The 26,784-nt window shown below is 49.5% G+C and overlaps 1 protein-coding gene across 2 annotated transcripts in view; it reads right to left on the bottom strand.

Annotated features, from left to right (window-relative positions):
• Nucleotides 1-245: 245 nt before the first annotated feature.
• TBXAS1 (thromboxane A synthase 1) overlaps nt 246-26,784 on the bottom strand; it is a 150,454-nt gene continuing 123,915 nt past the window's right edge. For both annotated transcript variants that reach the window (XM_060020023.1, XM_060020024.1), the window contains 4 exons: nt 9,798-9,889; nt 4,923-5,060; nt 2,848-3,010; nt 246-471 (listed from right to left, as the gene is read on the bottom strand). In XM_060020023.1, the coding sequence (XP_059876006.1) occupies nt 397-471; nt 2,848-3,010; nt 4,923-5,060; nt 9,798-9,889 (468 nt within the window). In that variant the 3' untranslated portion in view covers nt 246-396. The remainder of the gene's footprint in view (nt 472-2,847; nt 3,011-4,922; nt 5,061-9,797; nt 9,890-26,784) is intronic.

Here is a 26,784-nt window from a genome sequence, read left to right as displayed (position 1 = left end):
AAGTTAAATGAACCAGACGCTGAAAAGGCCCCCGAGCTGGGGCCATCAGGACCACTCACCTGAGCGTCCATGTGTCCCCTGCCCTATCGATTCCTTCCATCCTGAGGCCAGAACTTCTTTAAAAATCCAAGTACTCAATCATTTTGTCAAAACTACGTTTTCACTCATTTATCAGCAATCGCTGATTCAGAGAGGTGGATCCGTTGCTCAAACACTATTGGCAAAGTCAAAACTAAGTGCAACAAACATTTATTAAGCATTTAGGAAATGTTACGTAAGTGGCCTCTTTTATACTCATATGCCAGGCACGCTTTCAGTTGCTTTGGTGATGTCTTTCCAAAAATCTGAATTTCCACATGAGGGTTTTCTTTGAATTAGGGGCTGGTCATGACTTCGTCAGCGGGAGACGATCCTGATGTAGACGCCATTTTTTGGACCTAGGGCAGATTTGGATTCTAGCTGCAGCGGTACCTAAAATAGAGGAAATTAAGATATTTGTCATAGTTAATCCTACCGACAGGAAAACTTCCTCAGAACGGGCCGTCAAGCAGGGTTATGGGAATTCGGCTGAGGGCTGAGGGCCGGCAGGCTGGGAGTGAGCAAAGCAGCTTCCCCAGGGGGACCTTGAGAAGCAGCAGAGCTGTGTCTTGGGCCGGGTGTTGGATGGCGGCTCACCACCTTTCCCCTGTTAATAAAATACCGCAGGGGAGAGGTCCCACATTTATCCTTCTAATAAGCCTGCCTAAAGTGGGAGCAGCTCACTTTGCAAATGAAGAAATGGAGGTTCAGAGAGGACAAGCGACCTGCCCAAGGGCACATGACTGGAAAGTGGTGAGCAAAGCCTCAGACCTTCCTCATCTCCCCTCGTCTCTCACCCTGGGGCCCAGCCAGTAACTGAGTAGATCACTCCCCAGGGGCTTGGGGAGAGCTCCCTGCTGAAGGCCCACTGCCATTCAGAAGGCTTTCCTTATGTCCAGCTTAGGCAGACCGATGGAGGACTTGGAAGAAAAGCCACAGAATTACTCAAGAAGCAGGGCGTCCTCTTGAGCTGTGTGTAAAAGGACTGTTCAGTGGCTACCATGAAACCTTTAAAGGAAAGAAGGGTCACGAGGCCCTAGTGCTGGGGCCGGGTGGGCTTTCAGATGTCTTTGAGAGTTCAGATGGGAGACCAGTTATATGCTCAAGAAACAAGACGATCTAGACCTGCCCTATCTCGTGCAGTAGCCACTAGTACATGTGGCTGCTCGATGCTTGAAGTGGGGTTAATGCAAATGGGGGCAGAATTTTTGATTTGATTTGATTTATTATTAACATATAAATAGCTGCACGTGGCTAGTGGCTACAGTATCAGACAGTTATAGGCACACTTGGACTTCAAAAAGAAAGTAGAGGTCTGTTGTGGCTGGCAAAGTCAGGGAGGGCTTCCTGGAGGAACTGGTGCCTGGGGTGGGGCTAGGAATAGGAGACGCCCTGTGAGCAGGGCTTCTCAGGGACCACTTCGGGATTTGAGGGAACACCAAAGGACTTGGAGGATGGGATTAGACTGGGGGTGGGGAAGGGGCAGGGATGGCATTCCAGAAGGAGCAACAGACTGAGCAGGCAGGGAGGAGTGGGTGGGAGGCTCTTGGAGTGGGAAGTTGGGGTGGGGAAGGCAAAGTGAGCTCAGAGTTCTCCCTGGACCCAGCAGGCTTGGGACTCAGGGCTGGATCTTGAGCTGGGGGAGTGCCAGGCATAAGCAGTGTTCTGGGACATTGGTCTGGCTGCTGTATTGTATGTCAAGATCAAGGGTAAATGAGACAAACCCCCAGAGAAAGTCCTGTACCCATGGAATGCCTAAGGCAGGCAGGGGCCTGCTCTCCTCTGCTCCTTCATCTTGATTTGGCTCTCTGCTCCCAATTTGCCCCTCCCTCCCTCCAGCCTTAACCATCAGACCTTTATGGACATCATCACATACAGTTCCTCAGCCTTTTGTATTTCAACCCAGCTCATTATTCCTCCCCAGCCAGCAGCTCGCCCCAGTCTCCCTGTTTGTCAGAGGCAATGCCACTCTGAATCTAGATGTTGTTACCATCTGTCATCGTGTCCTTATTATCTGTCCCCTTACTCCCTCCTGTTCAGGTCTGCAGCCGTGCTGAGGGGTAGTGAATAGGCACAGAGGAGAGCACTGTTCGGGTTGTGTGGGGAGCAGCTGATACTGTGCAGAGAGGCGCTACATGTAGAGGAAAGAGGGAGGGCTTGAGAGTGAGTGAGATCTGGTTTGAACCTCAATTTCTTCACTCTCCGGCGATTCATTCCTTTGTTCATCAGTGTTTGTTGAATGACCGAGTGGGCACCTGCCACATGCCTGGCCTGAAGCTGGGTGCTGGAGCCTCCAACAATGAATAGGACAGTCTTTTGGTCCCTGATCTCAAGGAGTATGCAGTCCAACTGTGTGACGTCAGGCAAGTTATTAATCTCTCTGAGCTTTATTTTAGCTCTTCATCTGAAGAATGGGAATCATATAATTTACTCTGCAGGGTTACTGGGTTCTCTTTGCTGAAGAGGGGAGAGCTACAGCATGGTGAGGCCCAGCCTTGCTGTACAGAGGACAAGAATGATAATAGATAACACAGACTCGGGTTATGTGCCAGGAGCTTATCTGAGCACTTATGATTGATTCAATCCTCACCCCACAAGAAGAGGGAGGAGGTGTGCTACTTCTGCTACTGTTACTTCCTTTTACAGATCAAGGAACTGAGACCCAGAGAGCTTGAGGAACTCGCCCCAGCTCACGCAGAGCCGGGAAGCCACCGTAGGCATCAGGGAACTGGGGTGGGCACCCCCTGCGCCCTGAGCAGCAGGGCTCACCTGAGTCTCGGGACAGGCTTCGAACCGGAACTTGCGCAGGACGTGGAGCAGCGTCAGCTTGGCCTCCAAGAGCCCCAGTCTCACCCCGAGGCAGCTCCGGGGACCTGCCCCGAACGGCAGGTACGTGAAGGGCCGCTGGCGCTGCTGGGCCTCGGCTGTGAACCTACGGGGCAGCACGGTCAGCGTTGGCCTGGGTCACCACCTCCCTTCCTGGGGTTCAGCCACTGGCTCTGGCTGAGGGACCCCATCATCTGAGGCCACGCTCCCACCACGTGAGGCCTAAACCCCACCTCGGTCTACAGGATCCTGTTTTTTCCTGGACCGGTCAGTCCCTAAGGCTTTGGAGCTGGTGGCCACTGATCCATGTGCTCCCGTGCGGCTCCCCTCCTCCTGTCCTGCAAAGCCCCGAAGGCACCGCTGAATTAGTAGAATCACCCGGATCGTCAGCATGGCCCTCTCTGCCTCTCCTGATAAATTCACTGTGTTGTTAATGAGCTTTGCAGGCTCCCTAGAATCCAGGATGAAAGTCTCAAAGAAACCACAGCTCTCGCTTCACCCATGGCTCCAACTTCCCCAGTGGCCAGAGGGTGACACTGGCTGGCCGGCATCCCCTTCCCTAAGCAGAGTCCCTGGGCACCAGACCCCTCTGGAGGCCATGTCCTGCCAGTTTGTCTCCTGATGCCATGCCGGGCAGCTGTCTCCCTGCCCACACTCACCTTTCTGGTTTAAACACTGAAACTTGAACCACTGGGGGTGGCAGTATTTGACCCGCTGGAAAGCTCTTCTTCAGAATGAATTGCCGTATCTGCTCCCAGATGACAGCATTTGCCACGTGTGTTCTGTGACAGTAACGCTATGTGACAACCACAGCTCCCTTCTTACTACCTCTGGACTTTATGGGCCCAAGAAGCTCTTGACCCACCTTTTCAACATCATATTAATGCACTTTTTGTTTTCAAAGGTGATGCTGCAAGCCTTGCAGCTGCTGTTTATGTTTCTTGATATTTACCATAATTCCAGGAGCTGCTGGGCAGCAGAATGTTATTTATCTGGGTCCCACTGCCCATGGTTTCCCAGGGACCAGGTTGTAGAGATGGGGCCGCATTAACAGGAAGCTGGAGCCACTAACAGTGGGAACAGAGCTGCAGGCTGGCCAGCCCCCCCATTTGCCAGGAAGCGATATCCATCGACTCTGATGGGGAGGGGGTGTAGATGCCTGCTCAGACACTTTAAATTGGGAGTATAGAAATGAGATCTAGACAATGGACCAAATCCATGCAGGGGACAGGAGAGAGGATCCAGGTCTACCACGTTAGGGTAGCTGGTTCTCATGAATTCCTGGAGAAATTGTTGATGCTCTTGTATTGGAACAGGCATTAAGTTTAAAAAAAGGAAACAACATTCTGCTACTTCTTAATGCATTCCTGAAATGTGTCCTTGTTTCTTGGAACAAATAGTGGACACCCATTTGAAATTGCCTTGTTGGGCTTCCCTGGTGGTACCGTGGTTAAGAATCCGCCTGCCAATGCAGGGGACACGGGTTCGAGTCCTGATCCGGGAAGATCCCACATGCCGCAGAGCAACAAAGCCCGTGCGCCACAACTACTGAGCCTGCGCTCTAGAGCCTGCGAGCCACAACTACTGAGCCCGTGTGCCACAACTACTGAAGCCCACACGCCTAGAGCCTGTGCTCCACAACAAGAGAAGCCACCGCAATGAGAGAAGCCTTTGCACCGCACCGAAGAGTAGGCCCTGCTCACCACACCTAGAGAAAGACCATGCGCAGCAACGAAGACCCAATGCAGCCAAAAATAAATATAATTAAAATAGATTTATTAAAAAAAATTGTCTTGTTACCTGTATGCAGTGCTGTGGAAATGCTAAATCTCTGGATTATGTTTTGGGCTTTTAAAAATGGTACAATTATTTCCTTTAGAAATTATGCCTAAAAAATGTCTCACTGCCATGTCTTTTGAGTTTTGGGGGACTTTACTAAATCTGTGTCTCCTGGCAGGCGCCTCCAATCCCCCCACACTCACATCCCCCAGGGCCTGTTTGAAGGGGGCAGTACTCACCTCTCAGGGTCGAAGGTCTCCGGGTGCGGCCAGTGCTCGGGGTCATGGTGCAGAGCACCCACGGCCACCTCCAGCACGGCGCCTGCGGGGATGTGCTGCCCCAGCACCTCGCAGTCCTGTGCCGCCTCCCGTGTGAACCTGCGGGGACACATGGGTCATCCCCGCCTTGAGGCAGAGCAGAGACGGGGGAGCTCCAGGGTGGCCATGCTGGGGCAAAGGTCTGCAGTGTGGGATGAGGCTGGGGGACAGGAGGGTCCGCCTTCTTCCCGGGGTGGCCGGGATAGTGACCCACCCCCCATCCCATCCCTTCTTGGGCCATTAACCCTATGCTGCTCTGGACCCTGTGGTCTCTAGGTTCCTCCATTCCTTCCTTCAGCCACCCATCAAGACTGAAGAGCCTATTTTATGCCTGGTGTTGCGGTGCACAGGTGCCTTGGAAGTGGAGGCTTTGCAGGGTTATTCCGCCGGCCACCTCTCCTCCTTCTTCCCATTCCCACTGGGACCTCTTTCCCCGCACACACACCCTCGCTTTACCTACAGGAGATTAGGGTTTGAAAATCTGTTCCCCTTCATTGTCTGTGTCGCTATGGAGAACTGCTACTAGGGAGGAAAACATCTTGGTCAGATTGTTTATTTTACCAACTGACAATGTTATAATCCCATTTATGTTTTGTTTTAAAAGGCTAGACTACATATGTTTGCATATGAACATGAAGTTTATGGAAGAATACCTAAACTTCTACCATCACCTCCTCTAAGGGATGGGGCTGGGGTGGAGGTTGGCAGGGTACCAGGGGTGCCAGTTTTTTCTTTGGATTCTTCTGTATTTCTTAGGTTTTTTTTTTTTTTTTAAATAGAAGCATATCATTTTGGTAAATATAAATAATTATTTTAAAAACTAAAAACAATCTAGGATGGCTTTTACCTCAGGTTGCAGGACTCGGCTTCCCTAGATATCTCAGAGGAGATACAGTTATTATACTAATTACTGTTATACCCTGTTCCTGCTTATAAAAGAAATTAAGAGTACCAGCAGCTCCTTGCAGCATTCATCACTCTATTATGAGCCTTTAATATATCAGGAACATGAAAGGCCAGGGCTGTGAGACACCCATTCAGATCCGAAGCTCCTAATGCAATTATTCTGTGCTTGGGGCTAAGTCACAAAACACTCTTACTCAAATCAGAGCGGGCAGGGGGCTCTGACGTGCGCAGCCTCAGCTCTGAGCAATCAAATAAGGATATACTTTGACTTCCTTCTTTTTCATCTTTACCAGAAATAGCTTGGACCTGGATGCAAGACCCCCTAAAAGCCGGAAAATGGGGGCTTCCCTTCTGTAAGTGGTTGGGCCTCCTATCTGGCTAGACTGCATACAAAGCCAGAAAAATCCGCTGAATTATACTGCCTGGGTTCCTGGGTTGACATTAATAACACTTCAGTGAGAATTGTTATGTTTTCGACAAAGGCCATGTTGAGTTTTTTATGGATAAAGGTGTCAGTCAAGTGTGTCAGTGTTTGGGAAAAGCCAAGCATTTTTCTAAGATTAAAATAATAAAGTAGGGACTTCCCTGGTGGCGCAGTGGTTAAGACTCCGTGCTCCCAATGCAGGGGACCCAGGTTCGAACCCTGGTCAGGGAACTAGATCCCACAGGCATGCCACAACTAAGAGTTCGCATGCCACAGCTAAGGAGCCTGCCTGCTGCAACTAAGGAGCCTGCCTGCCGCAACTAAGACCTGGTGCAACCAAATAAATACATATTTTTAAAAATTAATAAAGTAATGGGATTTCCCTGGTGGTCCATGGTTAAGACTTTGCCTTCCAGTGCACGGGGTATGGGTTCGATCCCTGGTCGGGGAGCTAAGATCACACATGCCTCGTGGCCAAAAAACCAAAACATAAAACGGAAGCAGTATTATAACAAATTCACTAAAGACTTTAAAAATGGTCCACATCAAAAAAAATCTTAAAAAAAAAATAATGTAAAATAAAATATAAAATAAAATTCTCACTGTCGCTATGTTCACCCCCAAATCCTATGCCCAGGGCCAAAACGAATTGGCCTCTTGTCTGGGTGAGAATAATGATGACTTGCCTCTCTCACTTCTGTTGTTTGATAACAGAAGTCAGCAGAGTGATATGATTAAAAACACCAGTGGAGTAGGTATGGGGAAGGGAGAGTGTGGCTTGCCCGAGACTGGAGCCACACAGGGTCAGGCCATTCAACTCTAAGCTCTGTGCTGCTTTTTCTTTACTTCATACCTTACACGGCACACTGCCTGCAGGGGTACTGCGTTTCTACATCTACTGTCCCACTGATTCTCCCAACACTTCTGGGGTAGGCAGAGCAGGTGTTGTGTGCCCTCTGAACACACAGGAAACAGAAGCCCGGAACAGTCTGGAACTTACCCAAGATCACACAGTAAACTAAGGGCAGGACCGAGACTGTCTTGACTTTATGTCTAGACTCGCTCTGTCATTATGGAGAACTGGCTCTATGTTTTTACTGGGAATTTTAACGAACTCATCCAGATACTCTGGTTTCTGTCCTGTCCTGTCCTGCCCTCCAGATACTCTCAGATCACGAGCATCCTGGTTCCCCAGAGCAATGCCTTCGCTGACTTCCTTTTACACTTTGCTGTTTATAAAGGGTCAGAAGGAGAATTGACTGCAGAATTTTGGTGTTGAAGAGACTGCTGACTTTGTCTCTCAACATGTCATCTATACCAGGTCTCAGGTGATGAATTCTTCATTGAGTTTAGATCCAGGAAATGATGTGTCTTTGATCAATTTATACACTTTCCTCCCACTAGAGAATATGACTGTTCAACTCAGCTGCTTTCCCTCTCTGCCAGGAGTCTCAGCTACCAAGCCTGACCCCAGTTATTGCCATCTCTGGGGTCCTGTAAAGGATTCTTTCCTTTAAACAGCCTTTGTTCTGTTTTATCACTGAATGTCTTATTTTGAATTTCACGTGTATAGCAGCTGCCCACAGTTCCCTTGGAAGGAAGCTGGTATAAATCATGCAGAAACAAAGATTGGATGACAGTTTGCTCGGCTCCTAAAGAAGTCGGGGAAGGCCTGTGGAATCAGGTCTTAATGCTGGCGTCAGGAGAGCAATGAGGCAAGCCCTGGCGTTCCTTGTCTGCTCCCAGACCAGGAGACTGAAACCATGTGTGCTTGAGGATGATGTGATCTGACTCACACCCCAGGAATTCTCTATATTGGCTCTGGGTCTGAACATTTTGGACAATATCTACAACCACACTCTCTATGATATTTTCGGTTTGGAATATAATTTTGAGATACCTACAAATCATCCACATTTTCTCTTTTTAAAATGGCAAAAGTTATCTCCATATGGTTTCTGTGGTACATTACTTCCTAGAGATGCAGAGTGGAATTTATGATATACAGTTAAACGCTTTGTGTCGCTTCTGTTTCTAGAACCTGAAATCTGGCAATGTTTCACTCTCTAAGGGCCTCGGGACCTAAGTGAAGACCCCTGTGCTCCATGGGATGCCTCTGAAACCAAGAGTACTCATCAGTTAGACCCATTAAACCTGCCTTCATTGATCAAGCTCGCTTTAATTGTTGCTACAGAAAAAGCTGCATGTCCTGTGAGCGTCACGTAGCTTAAACAATAAGATGTTCGCCCAAGTTGTTTTTCAGGAGCTTGGAGTCAGCTGTGTCTAGTTGGAGCTTGAGCCAGTTGAGACTGATTAAGACCACCGACCCTCCAACTGGGCATGCGCGAGTGTTCGCTTGGTGACCTCTTGACGTCAGAGGGCCCAAAACTCCATCCTCGGAACGCGCTAACGCAGACGTTTTCTGAACTTGGGTCCCGTGGAGAAGCCTGTAGCTTAGCTGCACCTGTGCAGAACTACGATTGCCTCACCTTTTTCTCATCTCCAATCATTACCTTTTCCCATGCTCCCAGGACCCACCACGCCACAGCTTTGTCCCATAAATACCCAGCGCCCCTTGCCATGGGGGGGTAGATCTGAGATTTGTTCTCGTGTCCCCACGCTTGGCTGCCTTGTGAATGTATCTCTTCTCTGCTGACAACCTCAGCATCTCAGCACTTGGCTTGCTGTGCGTGGGGTGAACCAGCCTGGTTCGGTAACATCTTGTTTTGGGGGAGTTTGAAAGAAGCAGAAGACCTGATTCCTGCTCTCAAGGCACTTACAGGTTGGTGTGACTGGATGACTGCACACTGGTGAAATGTTGCAGAGCAGCTGAGAATTATCCAAAAATATAATATGAAGTAGAGTTAGTGTGCAAAGTGCTGGGGGAGGAGAGGCAGGGAACGGGTGAGGCTGGCCAGGTTTCCTGGAGTGGTGAGTCTTGGATTGGAGCTCTGAGGATGGGACGGGTGTGGAGTGCTGGAGAATAAGAAGGAGCGTCCCAGGACTTGGAAGTTGCCCCTGGAACATCAACTCCAAGGGCTGGCATTTTATCTGTTTTGGCTGATTTTCCAGTGCGGGTCACAGAGCAGATGCTCAATAAATAGTTGGTGAATGAATGAATGAAGTGACCAGGGGAGCAGCAAAAGCCATCTAAGGGCTAGGAGGTCAAAGAGTTCGGCTTGGGCTGGGGAGGAAGGTCATGTTAAGAAAAGACCAATGACGCTTTGAAAACATGGTTAACATATAGGAATATAGGCCAGACATTTATTGCTATGGTGACCCTATGTCAGGCATGGCGTCCAGTGCCCCAGGGGATTAAAAAACCCAAGTTTCAGACCTCGACCTCCAGGAGCTTGGGTCCAGCATTCTTCATAACCCAGGTGGTGACAGACTGAGGACTAACAAGGACTCCAAACAGTGATGCTGAAGGGGTCCTGGGGTGCAGGGGCCCTGGGGTATAGGCTTACCTGAAAGCCGGTGGGTACATCCTCAAGGTCTCTGCAATCACCATGTCCAGGTAGGGCAGGTCTTTCTGGAGGTGGCGGTACTCAGGGGCCGGCTGATGGAGGGGTGGTGACAAAGAATGTTGAGTTAGACCGAGTCACACGGTGTTCTGTCTTTTCTGCTAACTTTAGAGTCCCAGCTCCAATGTTTGCACAGACTTAAATGGAAACCCACAAGATGAAAAGTGATACTATGCGAATTGCGTTAGATTAGCACTCTATCAGAATATTCCGCATGTTCTGTCGTGCTTGTTTCCCAGTGCTGTCCGTCACTGAAGATGGCCAGGCCAGGCCTGGGACTGCGGGGCCTTTGAGTGTCAGAGAAGTTTGTAATAAAGCAATGGCAGCAGCTGCACTGCTAGCGTTTATTGAGAGCTGAAGATCTGGCAGGCTACATGTTGTACACACTCCCTTATGAGGAAAGAAATTTTTACATATTGAGATATAGGAAAGCCAATCTGGCTTATACGTGAGTTAACTTGAATTTTATGCTAACTAAAATAGCCTGTTTGTGGCTTACCAAACATATACTGTACATCTGCTTTAATTATTAAAGGAAAGGGCACACTGACCAGAAGTAAAGAATGTCCATGTTAAAAATAGAGATTAAATGCCTCTCTTCCTGGGACGCCAATGCTTGTACTTCTTCAATGATAAGTCTCCCTTCCCAGGTGCCAAGGCCATGTTGATTTGCTGTGTACGTGCTGGTCTGTTTTTTTTTTTTTTGGGTTTTTTTTTTTTTTAACCTTGAAGAAATGTAACCCTGACCCGTTTAATGTTCCTTGTTCTGAGAAGATATAAAACTGGACTGAAAACCCTGCTTCTCCAGAACAGTTTCTCAGAGTAATCTGGGAAGTGGGCTTCCAGGCTAGTTCTCAGTTTGGCTCAAATAAAACTCTTTTCTGTTCTTATTATTGATTGTTTATTAATTCTTTTCTTTTTTTTAATTTATATTTTTTGGCCGTGCCACATGGCACGTGGGATCTTAGTTCCCTGACCAGGGATCAAACCCGCACCCCCTGTAGTGGAAGCGTGGAGTCTTAACCACTGGTCTACCAGGAATGGCCCTGTTTATTGACCATTTTTGTTGACACTTAATTTAATGCTCCAGCAAACCAATGGAACAGCTGTTCTCCCATCTCTTAGATGATGAAACTGAGGCTCAGAGAGGTTGTCACATGGTAGTAATGGGCACATCATAAAGTTAAAAGACCAATAGTAAAGTAGCAACAACAACAACAAAAATCACCACATCTAGAAAGGATCAATGGTAACAAGAACCCAAAGGGCTACAATCAATCAGTCAGAAAAGAAACTCATCAGAAAAGTGGTCAAAGGAAATAAGGAGGCAAAAGACAGAATATGAGTTGCCATGGTGAAAAATACAAATTAAAACCGTGAGCTTTGGTCTTCACTCATCAGATTGTAAAAAGCTGTAAATGTTGATTTACCAGCATCTGCTAGGGAGGAAGGTGTGGAGAAGCACAACTCCAGCACCCCGTGTTGGGGAACCCTAGCATCCCCTCGACGACTTCCACTGGGGTGACCCTGTCGCCCTCTGGCCCTCACCCCGTGGCCTGAGGAGGAGGTGATGGTGAACTGAGAAGCTGGATGTGGGCTCGCATGTGAGTGGGATGAGTTAGGGTGGGGTTATAGAAGCTTATTAGCTGCTCTGCTAGTTTCCGCAAGGAAGGATTTCCCCCAGATACTCCCGTCCTCTCTCCCCACTCCCAAGAGAGCTTGAGTGAAGTTACCTGCCTGATAGGTGACAGCCTCATCTTTCTAAATCACTTAATGCTAATCAAAGAGGAGTCTTCAGTTTGGGAGGTTGGCTTGCTTCTGTCCTCCCCTCTCAGGACAGCAGGGGGCAGCACTTGGGGGCAAGTCCATCTTGCCGGCCCTGCAGTAGCTGCCACAGGGCTGCCCTGCGTAGGCTCTATTCCAGTGGTCATTAGTGATGTGCATAAAATACACAGTATTTTATGCGAGGGGCAGAGGGGAGAGTGATGGGGCCAGGACACGTGGAGGCTTGACGTCCCTGGTAAATATCTTAGCTAATCTATTGGAGTCTAGCCATCAATGTAGTGTGGCCATTAATAATGTGCATAAAATACTGAGTAAAAAAAGTCCAGTTGCAGAGAACATGTGCAGTCTAATGTTTACGAATTTGAAGGGCAAAAATGAAAACAGTTGGCTTTTCCAACATTCTCCATCTTCATTTCTGGGAACTGTTTCTTTAGAGGGTTATCTCTCGACCCTACACTTCCACCTCCATCGCAGGCTACGAGGGTGGGCCCGATAAACACGTGGCCAAGGAGAGGGGCCCTGTGCTTGGGGTTTAATGCTCTGTGGGTTGCCATCTGGAGATTCTTAATCGTCATTATCTTTGAATTTGTGTTTTGGGAGTAGAGTCTGAGGGGACCATGGAGCATGTGCTGGGGGCTTGGAGCCTCGCCCACGAGTGGTCCCACTTTGGCCGCCTCCCCAGGATGGGTTCTCAGCTGCCTGCTGTCTTGCCCCTGTGCCTGGGGCCCAGCCCGGCCACCCGTCTCTGCTTTGCCCTTGGACCACTGTTGCCCGTCACCCCCGACAGGGGCCTGGGCTCAGGCACAGAGAGGGTAGGAATGGGGCGCATTCACCCTGAAGCATCTCGTGGTGGGCACATGTCAACCGTCCCTGCCCCGGGCTGGCAGCACCATGGCTGTGTCGGCCCGGGCAAGCCTCTGCCCACCACTGGTCCAGGTACAACCCGTGTCCTGGCACAGAGGTTTAAAGGTCTCTGAGAGTCACAGCCTACTGTGGGTTGGGGGCTGAGCCTGTGGGAAGGGGGGACGCCTGGCTCCGCTTCCCTAGACACTGCCCCAGGATTCATGGGCCTGGTGGCTGGCCAGAGAGGGCAGGGCTCTCCCAGCCCACCCTGTGTCCCCACACCCCAGGGCGAGCCCCCTTGGGGAAGCTTGGCGCACCCTCTCATCCTCCTTCCAGTCATCAATAGTTTGGTTTGTCTTTGTCTCTTCTGTCCCGTGAGTCACGAAATACAAATTATGTAATTCAGTGATTCTGCATGTGCATTAAATGCTCTGATCTTAACATTTAAAACTGTGGTGTTGCATGATCCAGAGATGAGTGGTAAAATTCGTGCTAATAATGTATAATTTAGAGTTTTCTTTACTTAGACTGGTATTAAATAGAAAATTAAAAAACCACTGTGATAATTTGAGAGATGAAAGAAGATAGGAAGAACTTTTATATGCACTGTTGTTGTTTTTTTTATAAATTTATTTATTTTTGGCTGTGTTGGGTCTTCGTTGCTGCTCGCGGACTTTCTCTAGTTGCGGCAAGCGGGGGCTGCTCTTTGTAGTAGCGCGCAGGCTTCTCATTGCGGTGGCTTCTCTTGTTGCGGAGCACAGGCTCTAGGCGTGCAGACTTCAGTAGTTGTGGCACATGGGCTCAGTAGTTGTGGCTCACTGGCTCTAGAGCGCAGGCTCAGTAGTTGTGGCGCACGGGCTTAGTTGCTCGGCGGCATGTGGGATCTTCCCGGACCAGGGCTCAAACCCGTGTCCCCTGCATTGGCAGGCGGATTCTTAAGCACTGCGCCACCAGGGAAGTCCCCATATGTACTGTTAATGGCACTGTCCCCCGCTTTTTTCATTTTGCCTCAGGTCCGACAAATTATATAGTCAGCCCTACAGGCCACGGTTGATTGGACCAAGAGTGGGCCTCTGATACGAGGGCACCAGCCTGGACATTTGGACCTGAGACAGAGGAGAAAGGAGTTTTTCTCCAGCAGGTGGAAGCTGAACACGGGTGAGTTATGGTCTGTTGGTGGCCATGTTCTGCCTTGTGGATTAATGAGCAGAAAATCCGTTTGCCATGAGAAAGAAGCAATGAGTTAAATGTGTGGAGAAGCAGAGGCAAAAGACAGACCGTTTCCTGGTGTCCTGATTGCCATCTGCTCCTGGCAAGTAGCCCTGTGGGTGGCATCTCAGTACTCTTCCAGTAAGTTCCCTTTATTTATTTATTGTTTAACATAAATTTATTTATTTATTTTTGGCTGTGTTGGGTCTTCGTTTCTGTGCGAGGGCTTTCTCTAGTTGCGCCGAGCTGGGGCTACTCTTCATCGTGGTGCGTGGGCCTCTCACTGTTGCGGCCTCTCTTGTTGCGGAGCACAGGCTCCAGACACGCAGGCTCAGTAGTTGTGGCTCACGGGCCCAGTTGCTGTGCGGCATGTGGAATCTTCCCATACCAGGGCTCGAACCCGTGTCCCCTGCATTGGCAGGCAGATTCTCAACCACTGTGTCACCAGGGAAGCTCTAAGTTCCCATTTTTGACCTAACTTAGTGACAGATGAATTCTGTTATCTGCAACCAAAGGAGTCTTGACAAATGCAGAAGTGTAAACAAAACAAAACAGTGGTACTGTGCACCAAAATATAGAACTCTCAATATATCTCAAAAAGAAAAAGAAACCAGATCTGGGAGTAGCATCCCTAATGAGTCAATGGTATTGGTTCCTCAAACAAAATTGGCTGGGAAGCTGTCAGTACTTGAAAGGGAACTTTTAAAGCTAGGCCAAGGGAAATTTGTATTATAAAGTCAAGTCTTCATTTATTTTCCCCAGATGAGCTTTTCACCACTTCTTAGCTTTGGGCTCAAGATACACATGTCAACATCAGCGTGCTGGTCCAGCAGTTCTTGATGTGGTCGAATATTAGAAGTGACCAGGTGGCTTTTAATATATAAGGATGCTTGAGCCCTGCCCCCCAGGGGTTTGATTGTTGGTCTAAGGTGGGGGCCTGGGTACTAGTTCTGTACAGCCAAGGGCGTGACACCACTGCATGAGTCTCTGTCTGACCTGCCCCAGTGACCCTGCCCCAGTGACCCTCCACGCCTCTGCTGGAGGCGTGGATGGATGGAGTCGGGGAAGGCTCAGGCCTCTACGTTTTAACCGGATCCAGGTGAGGCAATGCAATTCAAGCGCCCACTCACTCACGCACGAGTTCGCCCCTGGGGACCTGTTTTTGCCCGCCTATAGTTCTTTCAGGAAAATCCGGGATGGGGGGGGGGTCCTGCACCAATCCTGCCAGCAGAGGGCAGCAAGCGTATGGCAAATGGAGACTCCCTGCGAGGCTGGGCTGCTGCTCCGAATCACAAACTGAACCCAAAAGGACCTTGGAAATCTTGAATCCAAATTCTTCATTATAGAGATGAGCAACGTGAGACCCAGAGAGCAAAGGCTGTGAGCTCAAAGTCACACAGATAGGATGTGGAGTAGAAAAGCCAACCCCTCAGGGAACACCCACTGGTATCAGGTGCCAGGCTGGGTGTTTGGAATCCCAGAATGAGTAAGTCTCTGCACTGGGGGGAAACAGACTTCTGAGCAAGTCATTGTACTGAACGTGGGTCATGTTACAGAAGGGGCTTTGGCGGGGCCAGGAGAAGCAGTCCCGTGTGGGAACTCATTTGTTACTTATTCATTCACCTGCAGAGCTGGTGCCTACTGCTGACCAGGCACTGTGCTAGCACCGACGTGTCCTCGGATAGGTTACAGTCCGTCTCAGGATGCAAACCAGGGCTGCGGGTTATAGGGTGGTGAGCACAGGTGCTGTGGGAGAGCAGACGAGGGACACACATCCCAGCATTTGGGATCGGGGAAGCTGCCAGGAGGAAGTGATGTCTAAACGGGGATATTTATGATGAATAAGAAAGGCCAGTGAAAAGTAGAGGGGTTTGTTTGGGTGCTGGTTCAAACAAACCCAATCTAAAAACAAAATTATAACGCAATCGTGGGACCTTGGACCCTGAGTGGGTATTCGGTGCACTTAGGAAATTATGGTCCATTCGGGTTTTAGTGTGAGGATAGTATGGTGGTCATGTTTTGTTTTGTTTTGCTTTTCTTAAAGCATTAAGAAAGTTTTTAAATTTATTTTTGGCTGCATTGGGTCTTCATTGCTGCGCGCGGGCTTTCTCTAGTTGCAGCGAGCGGGGGCTACTCTTCGTTGCGGTGCGCAGTCTCACTGCGGTGGCTTCTCTTGTTGCGGAGCACAGGCTCTAGGCGCACAGGCTTCAGTAGTTGTGGCACGCGGCCTCAGTAGTTGTGGCTCGTGGGCTCAGTAGTTGTGGCTCGTGGGCTTAGTTGCTCCACGGCATGTGGGATCTTCCTGGAGCAGGGATTGAACCCGTGTGCCCTGCATTGGCAGGCGGATTCTTAACCGCTGCGCCACCAGAGAAGCCTCTGGTTGTCAAGTTTTAGAAAAGAGCCCTTTTCTTTTAGAGATATGTACTGAAATGTTTGCAGATGACATGTATACGATGTCTGGGATTTTTAAAACAATGGCAGTGGGGGAGGGTGGGGAAACTGGAGGGGCCATAGCTGCCATCTGTTGAAGCTGGGTGATGGGTACACAGGTTCTCAGCTATTCTGACAATTTGTACAGGTTAAAGTTTTCCTTCATGAAAGGTTAAGGTGCTATAGCCAAGTGAGATTTCTTCTAGCTATGATAGGCTATTTCAAAAATCAATCAACGTAATCCACTACATCGGCAGGCTAAAAAAGAAAACGCTGTAATCTTGTAATTTGAGAAAGAAAAAGAAAGATACCTATATAGTAGAACTAAATCTGTATTAGTGGTTACTTTCTCCTTGGTGGAAGAAATATAAATTATTCATGCTTAAAAAAATCGGTTTAACTGGAATAACTATTAATTGTTATTCTGAAAAAATAAAGTTTGAGAATACAAATTAAAATGTAAGGTGTTAAATAGAAATTGAAATAGCAATAGTGTGTGGAAGAGCCCATGTAAAGACTCTGAGATGCGTTAAAGAATTAAAAATGGTTGTGTCAGGCTGGCTGACAGGGAGAGCTGCTGTTCTGGGGCATCTTGGAGGACGGAGGGCAGCGCTCCAGGCGCAGGAGAGAGAAAGGCCTCTGTGCAGGGCGACCTGGACCGGGGCAGATGCGAGTGAATGCAGGGGGCATGGTACCTGATGGGGGGCGTGGCCGTCAGGCAATGAAATGGAAAAGGTGGGCGTGCTGTATGCGTGCTGCATATTTCTCTTTGCCGTCTAGCAAAACTAACACTTAAAACTGGGGGTGGGGGTGGAATTTATTTGAAGTGAAAAAGGGAAAGAAAGGGAAGTTTAGTCAAGAAAGTGCTTTTCCTTGGAAGAAAAGGCTTCTTTTCTGGTGAGCTCACCCCAGATGTTTAAATAGAAGCCTCGTCCTTGCAGGCGGGAGTCTGGGAGCCGGGGCCGAGCTTTGTGCCAGCCCTCCCTGTGCTGTCACCCTCGGCATGCCAGGCCCTCTGTCTGTGCTGGTAAGGGCCAAGGGGGTCTGCTTGGCCTGGAGTGTTGGGGGACTCAGGAGGTCTGAGCAGAGTATTTCAAGCCAGTAAGCACTTTAAGCGTCTGGGGTTCCAAAAGATAATGTTAAAAATGGATCCCCTAGGGCCCTCTTGGGAGCCTGTAGCACAGGCCATGTTACCCAGAATTCGAATTGGGAGGAAACTTAAAATCAATCTGCCTCTCCCCGCAACGAGGATGCCCGTGCAGCCTCTCTCCCTGACCTGGGCCAGGCCTCAGGGTGGTCACCAGGTCCTGCCAGGGATTCTGTCCTGGATCCATTGCCCAACGGCCCTGGCCTTGGGCCAGTCACCAAGGCAACATCAACAGGTCACCTGGTCTCTAAGTTCCAGGTCATGATGTTTCCCCACCCATCTCTCAGAGCAGAGCCAATGAGATGGTAAAGGTGAAAGGTCTCCGGAAACTAAGGTACCAGACAAGCAGACAGTACTTCTGGTTAAACGTATTTGGAGGCAGGGAGCATGTTTCATCATCTGTTCTATGTTCTAAACTCTCCTGTAAGGATGTGTCAAGGAGGAAAGCGATTATACAATCCTATAGAATTCACCTCAGCTGGGACCGATTCTGTAAAACAAGTAACTGTACTCTTAGAAGGTTGAAAATAATATTTAATATTGGGAAATACTAAAGTACTAACTCTTAAATATTGGGGAAAATAGAAACAAAAAAAGCAAACGGAATCTTTGCCTTATGGTTTATGTTCTCAATCCAGAGTTCTTTAATTTTCAGGGAGACTTTTTCATCTATATTTGATTTTTCAGTGGGCAGTCACTGCTAATTTTGTTTCTAAGTTTCTTGGTCTATTAGTCTTTCTATCATTTAGTTTAGGCTCTATAAACCAATATTTAAATGCAACAGCTAAACCTGATGGTTAAGGGAACTCTATGGAAAAATCTACTGATAAATACTTTTAAGTAGGAAATATTGCCCTTGCCTATTAATCTCACTTTGCTACATTTGGATTTTTGCGTGCCATTTTCTCTGCAAATTACACACAGACACACACACATACACACACTGAGTCTCTCACACCTACACGTACACCTCACACTGGGTGTGTGCTGAGATGGAGTCTAAATGAGAAAAAGAAAATTAAAATGTCATGGCTTTCAAAAAGATTTTTCCTGGAGGTTCAGGGACCTAATAGAGAAATTAGTATTTTCTTATTTTCCTAAAGGAAATAGAAGTGGGGGGGGGGTGGCCTCAGTTTTGTTCCTCCCAAGAAGTAGCAGCATCAGATAGTATTGCTAAGTGCTCACCTGCACGTGCTGGACTTGGTGTTGCATGCAGTGGGCGGGGTCATGCCTGCCCTCACCTGCCCACTAGAAGCTGGGAACTTGCAGTCCCGTGAGACTTGGGGTTCCAGCCAAGGGGCAGCGGGGCAAGACAGCCACGGGAAAAATCGAGGTTTCCGCTTGCACTCCTTCTCTGGGGAACACAGACTAGAAGATGAAACCCTACCGTGGAAAACCTGGCAGCTCTCGCTTTGCCCTTTTGCCCACTGACCCCGGGAGAAAAGCCTGCAGTTCCCGGGCCTGGGCTCTTCACAGACCGCTTCTTAAACTGGGGTGCTGGGGTCCTTCCAGCTCTAACTCTTCAGCTTTGACATCCATAGATGTTCTGAGTGAGTTGTTTCAGGCCTGGAGCAAGAAGCAGTGGGGGAAGGGGGTGGGGCGGGGCGACCCGAGAGGGATGGCATGGGGCGGGTTCCTTTCTCTCAACATGGCTGGCTTGCCTAGCCAATGCCCAGACAGTCCTGTGTGCCGGTCTAAAGAATGTGGCAGATTTAGATGTAGACGGGCACCCCCACCTTAGAAAAGGTAATTAGGAGAGTGTGTATGGCATCTATTTATATCCACTTTCAAAGGAATGAGACAGAACCCATATCACATAAACACAGGGATTATTCCAGGTGCTCTTGTACTCTGAGGCCCAGGCCATTAAGGGATTAGGTGAGGAGATGTAATGAAAGAACGTAAACCGCACACACACACCACGGTGTCAGCCCTCCCCGCCAACGGCCCTGGGTTCAGCTTTGTTGATGGTGCTGACCCTCTGCAGGAATTCCTGTCTGCAGAGATCTGTGATAACAATGGTACTTCCCTTCCTGCAGTACTGTACTGCCTTCTGAAGGATTTTTACATCCCTTATGCCATTTGGTCCTCACAACTGCACTGTGAAGCAGCTAGGGCATTTTTGTTGTCTATTTTATAGATGAAGAAAACAGACTCAGAGAGGTTAGTGGCTCGTCCAAGGTCACACAGCTAGTACATGGCAGAGTCAGAACTAAACCCAGATCTTCAGATTCCAGATTCCAAGGATTTTCCATCATGCGTTGCTGCCTAAACTGCCCTCCCTCTCTCCTTTTATCTCCCCTCCCTTCATTCCTCCCTTACTTTCCTCTGTACATTTTCGGGAAGAATAACATGCACACAGAAAAATAGAACACAAACAAAAGTGTAGCGCTCAGTGAATTTTCACAATTCTCACAAAGATGTGTCACCAGCATCTAGATCAAGATGCAAAATATTTCCAGCCCTCAGAAGTGCCCCCATGACCCCTTCCAGTCATAGCCCCCCAAAAGCAAACACTATCCTGACTTCTAACACAAGAGGTTATCTTGCCTTTTAAAAAGCTTTGTGTAAATGGAACATCCAGTACGATGGCTTTTGCACCTGCTTTCTGTGTTCACTGCTGTGTCTTTGAGACTCATCGGTGGTGTGGTGTGAGTTGCAGTGTGTGCATTCCACATCTGTTCATCCTTCCAGCTGTGGATGGACATTTGCGTTGTCCCCAGTTTGGGGGCCATTATGAATAAAGCGGGGCTTTCTTGTATATGGCTTTCAGTGAACGTAAGTCATGTTTCTGTTGGGTATGTACCTAGGAGTGGAATTGCTGGGTCACAGGGGATGTGTGTGGTCAGGTTTAGTAGATACTGTAAACGGTTTACAAACTGGTGTGTACACTGCCTAAATTTTAACAGTGAATTAGTTGAAAGGCAGCTCGTTGACACCCCTGTCCCCTCTATTTACTGTCACTGTGGGTTCCTCTCTTCTTCCCTCTGCCTGCCCCCTCCAGTGTGCTGGAATGTAACCACCATCTCTATTTCAGGAAAAGGTTGAGAGAAAAAATAGTGTATTATTTTGGGAACTGTGTTATGTATTCCTATAGTGTGTATGGTTGGGGGGGGGGATGGTGATAGGAACAAATAAGACACATCTAATTACCTAATTTTAAAATTGTCTCAGTTACCAGACATAAGCCCTCATAAGCATAAAACACGTTCCCAAATCAACTAGATTCGAGTTTTTGAATTATCTGCTGTCTTGTAATAGTTAGGATTTGGTTCTCTCCATTAGCATGGGTCGTCCACAGTTGATTATATGTGATGTTTAAAGAAATAAGCCCCTAAGTAAATGATAGTTAAAGCACCCAGCCCATTTTCTGCGCTGGGGAAAGAGTGTATGGAATTAATTTGCAGATAAATATTTTTTGTTCACTCCTCAGACAGACGTGAAGTACCTGACAGGCACTTAGCCGAGCGTTGGGGGAGAGGAAAAAAGGGAAAGGGGCAATAAGATACAGTCCCATACCTACAACTTATTATGTGTTCGGGAAACCATCTACTTGTTCAGAGATTTGTTATTTTGGTAAGAGGGAGCCACTGAAGGTTTTTTTTTTTCTTTTTGCGGTACGCGGGCCTCTCACTGTTGTGGCCTCTCCCGTCGCGGAGCACAGGCTCTGGACGTACAGGCTCAGCGGCCATGGCTCACGGGCCCAGCCGCTCCGCGGCATGTGGGATCTTCCCAGACCGGGGCACGAACCCGTGTCCCCTGCATCGGCAGGCAGACTCTCAACCACTGCGCCACCAGGGAAGCCCGCCACTGAAGGTTTTTGATGAGTAGAGGTAACATACCGAAAATGGTATTTTGTGATCTGATATTGACATGGAGGGATATTTGGAAGAGTTGGGGGGATAGGGCAATAAAACAGGAGATGACAGCAGGAGTCCAGGCAAAAGTGATGAGCTCTGATGACACGGTCAGCTGTCAGAACGGGAAAAGGGGTTGAAAGAGGGGAGCCGTGCAAGCCGTGAGTCTCCCTCTCGGTTGCTCCCTGCCGATGCTTGGGCCCCACTCAGAAATATTCCGTTTTAATTGGTCTGGACCGGGCACAGGAATTAGTCTGGTTGTAAAAGCTCCCAAGGTAATTCTGAGTAACATCCAGAGTCATTGGTAGAAAGGATGACTCACCGGCGAGGTGAATCCCTGGATATAAGGGGTCAGGGAATGAAGACCTAAAAACGATTTCCAGATTTCATCCCTGGGGGGCTGGAAGAAAGACGGAGACAGGACCGACCTGGGTAAGGCTGCCCTCCTGCAGGAGGAGCTCGGCTTTGGCAGGCCGGTGCTGGGGGCCCCAGCAGGGGCTGGCGTCCAGTTCAGCCCACAGAGATGCGTGAGTGCTCTGGGATGGAGGTAGGAGAGGAAAGCACGGAGCTGAGCACCGAACCGTGAGGGCTGCCTGGGGGAAGGTGGCAGAGGGACGGGAAAGGCCATTGCGTCGGTCAACTGGAGGAGGGAAGTGAGGCCAAAGCCAGCATCCATGGGGCCAAGGGATGGGCAGGGAGAGAGGGATGGAGCTAGAGAGAGTGAGGCAGGACTGACGTGCTTCAGTGAGTCACACTGAACGCATTCAGGAGAACAGAGCAAACCAAGGGGAGAAGTGAGGGCATTGTCACCTGAATGGCAGGCACGTGACAAAGGAAAAGGATGTAGGTGCTGAGGATGGAGTCAGGCCCAACAGTAAGTCCCGGAGAGACAGATTTTGACTGGACATACGGAAGAATTTTCAAATGACTAGAACGTAACGATCAAGCAGGCAAGCCTCATGCCCACTGGAGATTTTCCAAAGCTGTTATTGAGCATCTGAAAAGGTCGCTGTAGGGTATTTATGGATCCCTCATCAACAGGAGGGGGATGACTCCACGGTGCCTTCCATGTCTGGGGTGGTCTGACGCATCATGACTGCGCCCTGGCCCACCCAGGGACAGCCTGTGACATCAGATCCCCGTCACTCTGCCAGGCCGAGGAAATGTCACGTGAAGGTGGAGAGCCAGCGGTCAGCCTGCTCTATTTATCCCCCTGGCCCAGCCCCCAGCATCCCATCCCTCATTCCTGTGTGCATCTTGGTTGATAATTCAGTCTAAAAGCCATAGTCCGGGTCACTTACTGTTTGGGGAAATGGTAAACAGAGATAAGAGCTTTAAGCACTGGAATTCATTTTTCATCCACTTGGCCTAAAAGCAACTGCATGTTAAATTTAGAAGGCTGCTTCCAGACCCCTCCCTGCCCTCCTGTTTCCTGCCGCCTTTTTCCCACCTATGCTCAGAATATAGTCTCGCTGACCATGGAATCTAAATGTATTTGTAAAGCCCAGGAGTATTGCGAGGCTGCCTGCCTGGATGTTTATAAAATGTATCATCTGAGGGCCTCGGGCAGTGGGCTCTGTTCGGCATCCCACCAGCAGCCATGTCGACCCAGATGTTCACCTGAACGCCCTTCCCGGGCAGGGCCCGGTGCTTCGGCCTTGCGTTGCCAAGAGGTGAGATGCTCCCCGGGGAAGACGCCACATTTTCAGCAGACCACCTTACAATTTTTTTTTTTTTTTTACAAAGGTCTCCCTCACGCCTGGGAATCTATAATTGAACAGCTCTCTTTGCTATGTAGGTTACACCCCTTTACAACCAACTCCAAGAACCTGTAGAAATCCTTTTGTTGGCCTGGAATTCTGTTGTATTGAATATTGTTGGAAATAAATGAGCCATTGTCTGGGCTGAGAATTTTCTGGTTAGATAGAGATCGCCACTGTGATGCGATTTATTGTAGCAGGATTTTTTTCCCCCCCAGCTTATTTTAAATTCTCTGTTGCCTGCTCAGTCCATTTTTACAGCTCAGGATGTAAGCGGGGAGGGCTAGGCCTGAGCCAAAAAAAAAAAAAAAAAGAAATAGAAAAAGAAAAAACATCTCCTTTCCCAAGAACGATATCCAGAGGCTTTAAGTGGCGTTTGGTACCAGATTGTAACAAATGCAGGAAGTGAGGTACATCTGTTGACCAGTTTAGGGGAAAGGAGAGTCGGTCGCCCAGTGCTCTCAGCTGGCACGTGACTGGGAGAAAAGAGCAGAGACTTGGAAGTGACACAAGTTTAACCTTTGCATTGTCCCGTTGAACAGCCACAGCCCAGAGAGGTGAGGTGACCTGCCCTTACTTTTGCCCATACAGAAATTCTCACTTAATTGTTTTTTTTTTTTGGCCATGCCACGCGGCTTGCGAGATCTTAGTTCCCTGACACGGGATTGAACCCAGGCCTTCGGCAGTGAAAACACCAAGTCTTAACCACTGGACTGCCAGGGAAGTCCCCCCTCACTTATTACTCTTTAAAAAATCCATTAACCCAGCTCAGTTTTAAAATAAACCCAACTCTAGTTAAGAGTACGTTTTGAAGTTATAAAAAAAGTCTAGAGAGCAATTTACTCTTTTTTAAATAATGAACTCCTGAGATTTTGAATTTCAGGACCGGCAGGCAGAATTGTAAACAGGGAAGAGTGGAGACGTGGAATTGGTCAGATCTAGCTGGAAGACACTGAGCAAGTTATTAAAGCCATGCCGACATACAGTTTGCTCATCTGTAAAATGGGGAGAAACCACACCTTGAGGGCTGTAGTGAGGATTCCTCATAAGTGCCATATAGGGGGTTTTCTTAGGAAGTTTGGTTTGTAACTCTTCTGCTTTGGGACACATGTGACCCTGTGAGCAGAAGCTGCAAGCCTGGAGTCATCCCAGGAGGAATGGAAACAGTTGTGCCGATGAGAATTAAGAATTTAGTGGGGGCCGCCTTGGGGGAGCTGCTGGTGAGAAGTCCCCACTCCTGTCATCAGAGGAGGAGGAAACTGGAAGATAAACCCTAGAAGATGCAGCAGGGGCTACAGCTGAGAGGCGGCTGGTCCTTGGAGACCCACCTCAACTCTTCCATCTGCCAGGAACCGAGCTGAGCACCTCCCCATCATCTTGTCCGGTCCTCACAAGAGCCCACTTTGCACAGGAGGAGACGGGGTTTCTGGAGCTCAGGTGGCTTGCCCAAGGCCACACAACCAGGCCCTGGGAGAGCTGGGGTTTGTCTGAGGGCCACCTCCTACCTCTTCCTCACCTCTTCCACCTGAGGCACTTTTAGCCTTGTCCCCTTTTCTGCAGCTGGTGGCTTTTAGTGAAAAGGCTTCCTTGCCAAGAGTGACCTCGACAGTGGCAAAGCGAATAAAAATGGGCCTCAGAGTAATAGCTAACTTGAGTCTCCCCACTGTTGTGGGCCTGGGTACAAAAAAGCATCCTTCCCTTTCTCTGGGAGCTGTTGGAGTAGGTTTGGATAAATAAGAATGAGGTTCTTGGGAAGGAAATTTTTTTTTTCCTTTAAATTAAATTGGGGGTGGGAGGAAATCACAGCTGGCACGTGCCTCAGGGCCTTGCGTTCAGAGTAGCTGAGATGCGGCATTCAAGCCTCAGCCTCTGGTCTGCCGGGTGCAGGCTGGGGCCCCAGGTGAAGGGGGCTGCCAAGGACAGACGGCCGGGCTCCTGCCAGCTGGCCTGCAGGTGGTCCCCACCAGGCCTCTCAGGAGGGGCCTGGCACATCCTGCCCCTCTTATCATATTACGGATGTGGAAGGCTCAGCTCTGTGGGGTGGGCGTGGGGAGAGATAACGTCTACTGCATGCCATCCTCCTTCCCTCGTGTGCCCCATTAAGCCCGCAGGGAGGGAGAGAAGGTCACCGGGAGGCCTCCCTGAAATGAGACCTGCAAGCTTCATCCCTCATGGAATGGGGAGGGTCTCATGGAATGAACTGGAATGGAATGAGTTCTCCCAGCCCAAGCCCCTCTCCTTCCCTCCAAGCATCCAACAAAGGCTTCAGTTAGGAGCGCCCCCTTCAGCAGGCAGCTGCTCATCTGGACAGAGCTGCCCAGCCCCGGGGGGCTTCCACCCAGTCCCCACCCTGGGCCTAACATTCATTATCCGTTTTTGATTTTCTCACCTCTGCTATTGGGCTGTTCTTTTAACGTGGAACAAATCCCAAAAGGGTGACTGTGGCCGCATGAGGGCAAGTCACTACTCCCTACCCGCCCTCCCATGATAAAAGGTTCTGTTTAATGTGTTCCTACCTTTATGCTTTTATTTTTAGTATTTATTTATTTTCGGGAGCTTGCTAATAAGATCCCTTCCATTCAAGAATTTCTCCTGTCCTACAAGGATCCCCTAAGCAACCTCTGGGGTCCCCTTGATGTTTACAAACTACCCCTTCCATGCCTTGACAATCATTCTGCTGGGCTGGCCGTCACCTAATGCCTGCTGTGTGCCCAACATGGTCCTAGGGGTGGGGTGGAGATGGGCAGTTCTCGGTCCCCAGAGGCAGAGAAGCCCAGGGGACACCCCGCTGCTGAGGCTCTGATGGAGGGAAGCATGGGTACCCCGGGAGCTTGGAGGGGCCATCGTGGGACCCCATCTGCCCGGGGTGGGGTGGGGGGGATTAGGAAAGACTTCCCAGGGAAGGTGAGGCTTATGCTGAAGCGGTTTTCAAAAAGCATTTGTTTTCTTTCACACAAACAATAAAAGCACTTAAACAAGGTTTTGGAACAAAACTGAAACGAGTTCCCTCACAGCCGCACCGTTTACTGCCGTTTCATTGGAGGCTCTCTGTGGTTTATGCCTCTGCCTCGCGCCAACCGCATCTCAGCCCACGGATGGTTGCAGCGGCACGTGTTAATTACGGCAATTTGTTTTGGATCTTAAGGAATCATTTGTTTCTTTTGTCTTCCGTGTCTGCTGCTTGTGTCAGACGGCCTCCATCAGCCTCGCAGCCTGACTGCATTTCCCCCTGCACAGGAGTGGGGCTTCTCAAAAGGACTTAACCTTAAGGTGGGGACAGACTGGGGTCCCTCCAGGTACCAGAGGTGACAGTGTCGCGCAAGGAGACCCTGAGGGAGGCGGGACCAGCTGGCTGGAGGGATTTTTGCAGTATCGCAGGTGCAGAGAGCCTGGGGCCAAGTCCACCGCCATGGACCAGGTGGGGGGACTTGTGGCAGCACCCGGGGGACAGAGAAGCAGCCCTGAGAGGGTGGGCACAGCTGAGCTGGGCAAGGTCTGTCTGGGGGGCCCTATTTCCTGACCATGATGGGGTGATGTCGGGCCCTCAGGAGCTCAAGGGCTGAGAGCCTCAGAACCCTGCACCCCAGGGGTCAGGACCAGGGGTGGTGGGATGACCTCCCAGCAGACAAAGGAGGCTGGGCTCCCCGGAGGACACGAGGGCCAGGGGCCGCTGCACAGGAGACGGGTCTGGGAGGCCGGCTGCCACTTCCCGCAGGAGGCCAGGCTGCTGGCGGCTCTCGTGCTGGAGCTGGTGTATCTGCCCGTAAATGCCGGACCCATGCGTGCGTTTATGAAAGAGGAGAGGCGTGCCGGGACAGAGCACACCCCGCGTCCCCAGACGCCAGCTGCTGCCCTTGCAGCTGGTCTCTGTCTCCCCCAGAGCCGAGGCCCTGAGTGAG

The sequence above is a fragment of the Delphinus delphis genome, chromosome 9, assembly GCF_949987515.2.
Source record: "Delphinus delphis chromosome 9, mDelDel1.2, whole genome shotgun sequence".
Classification (NCBI taxonomy): domain Eukaryota; kingdom Metazoa; phylum Chordata; class Mammalia; order Artiodactyla; family Delphinidae; genus Delphinus; species Delphinus delphis.
Note: the sequence above shows the minus strand (reverse complement) of the source record. Positions and strands in the feature narration are given on the sequence as shown.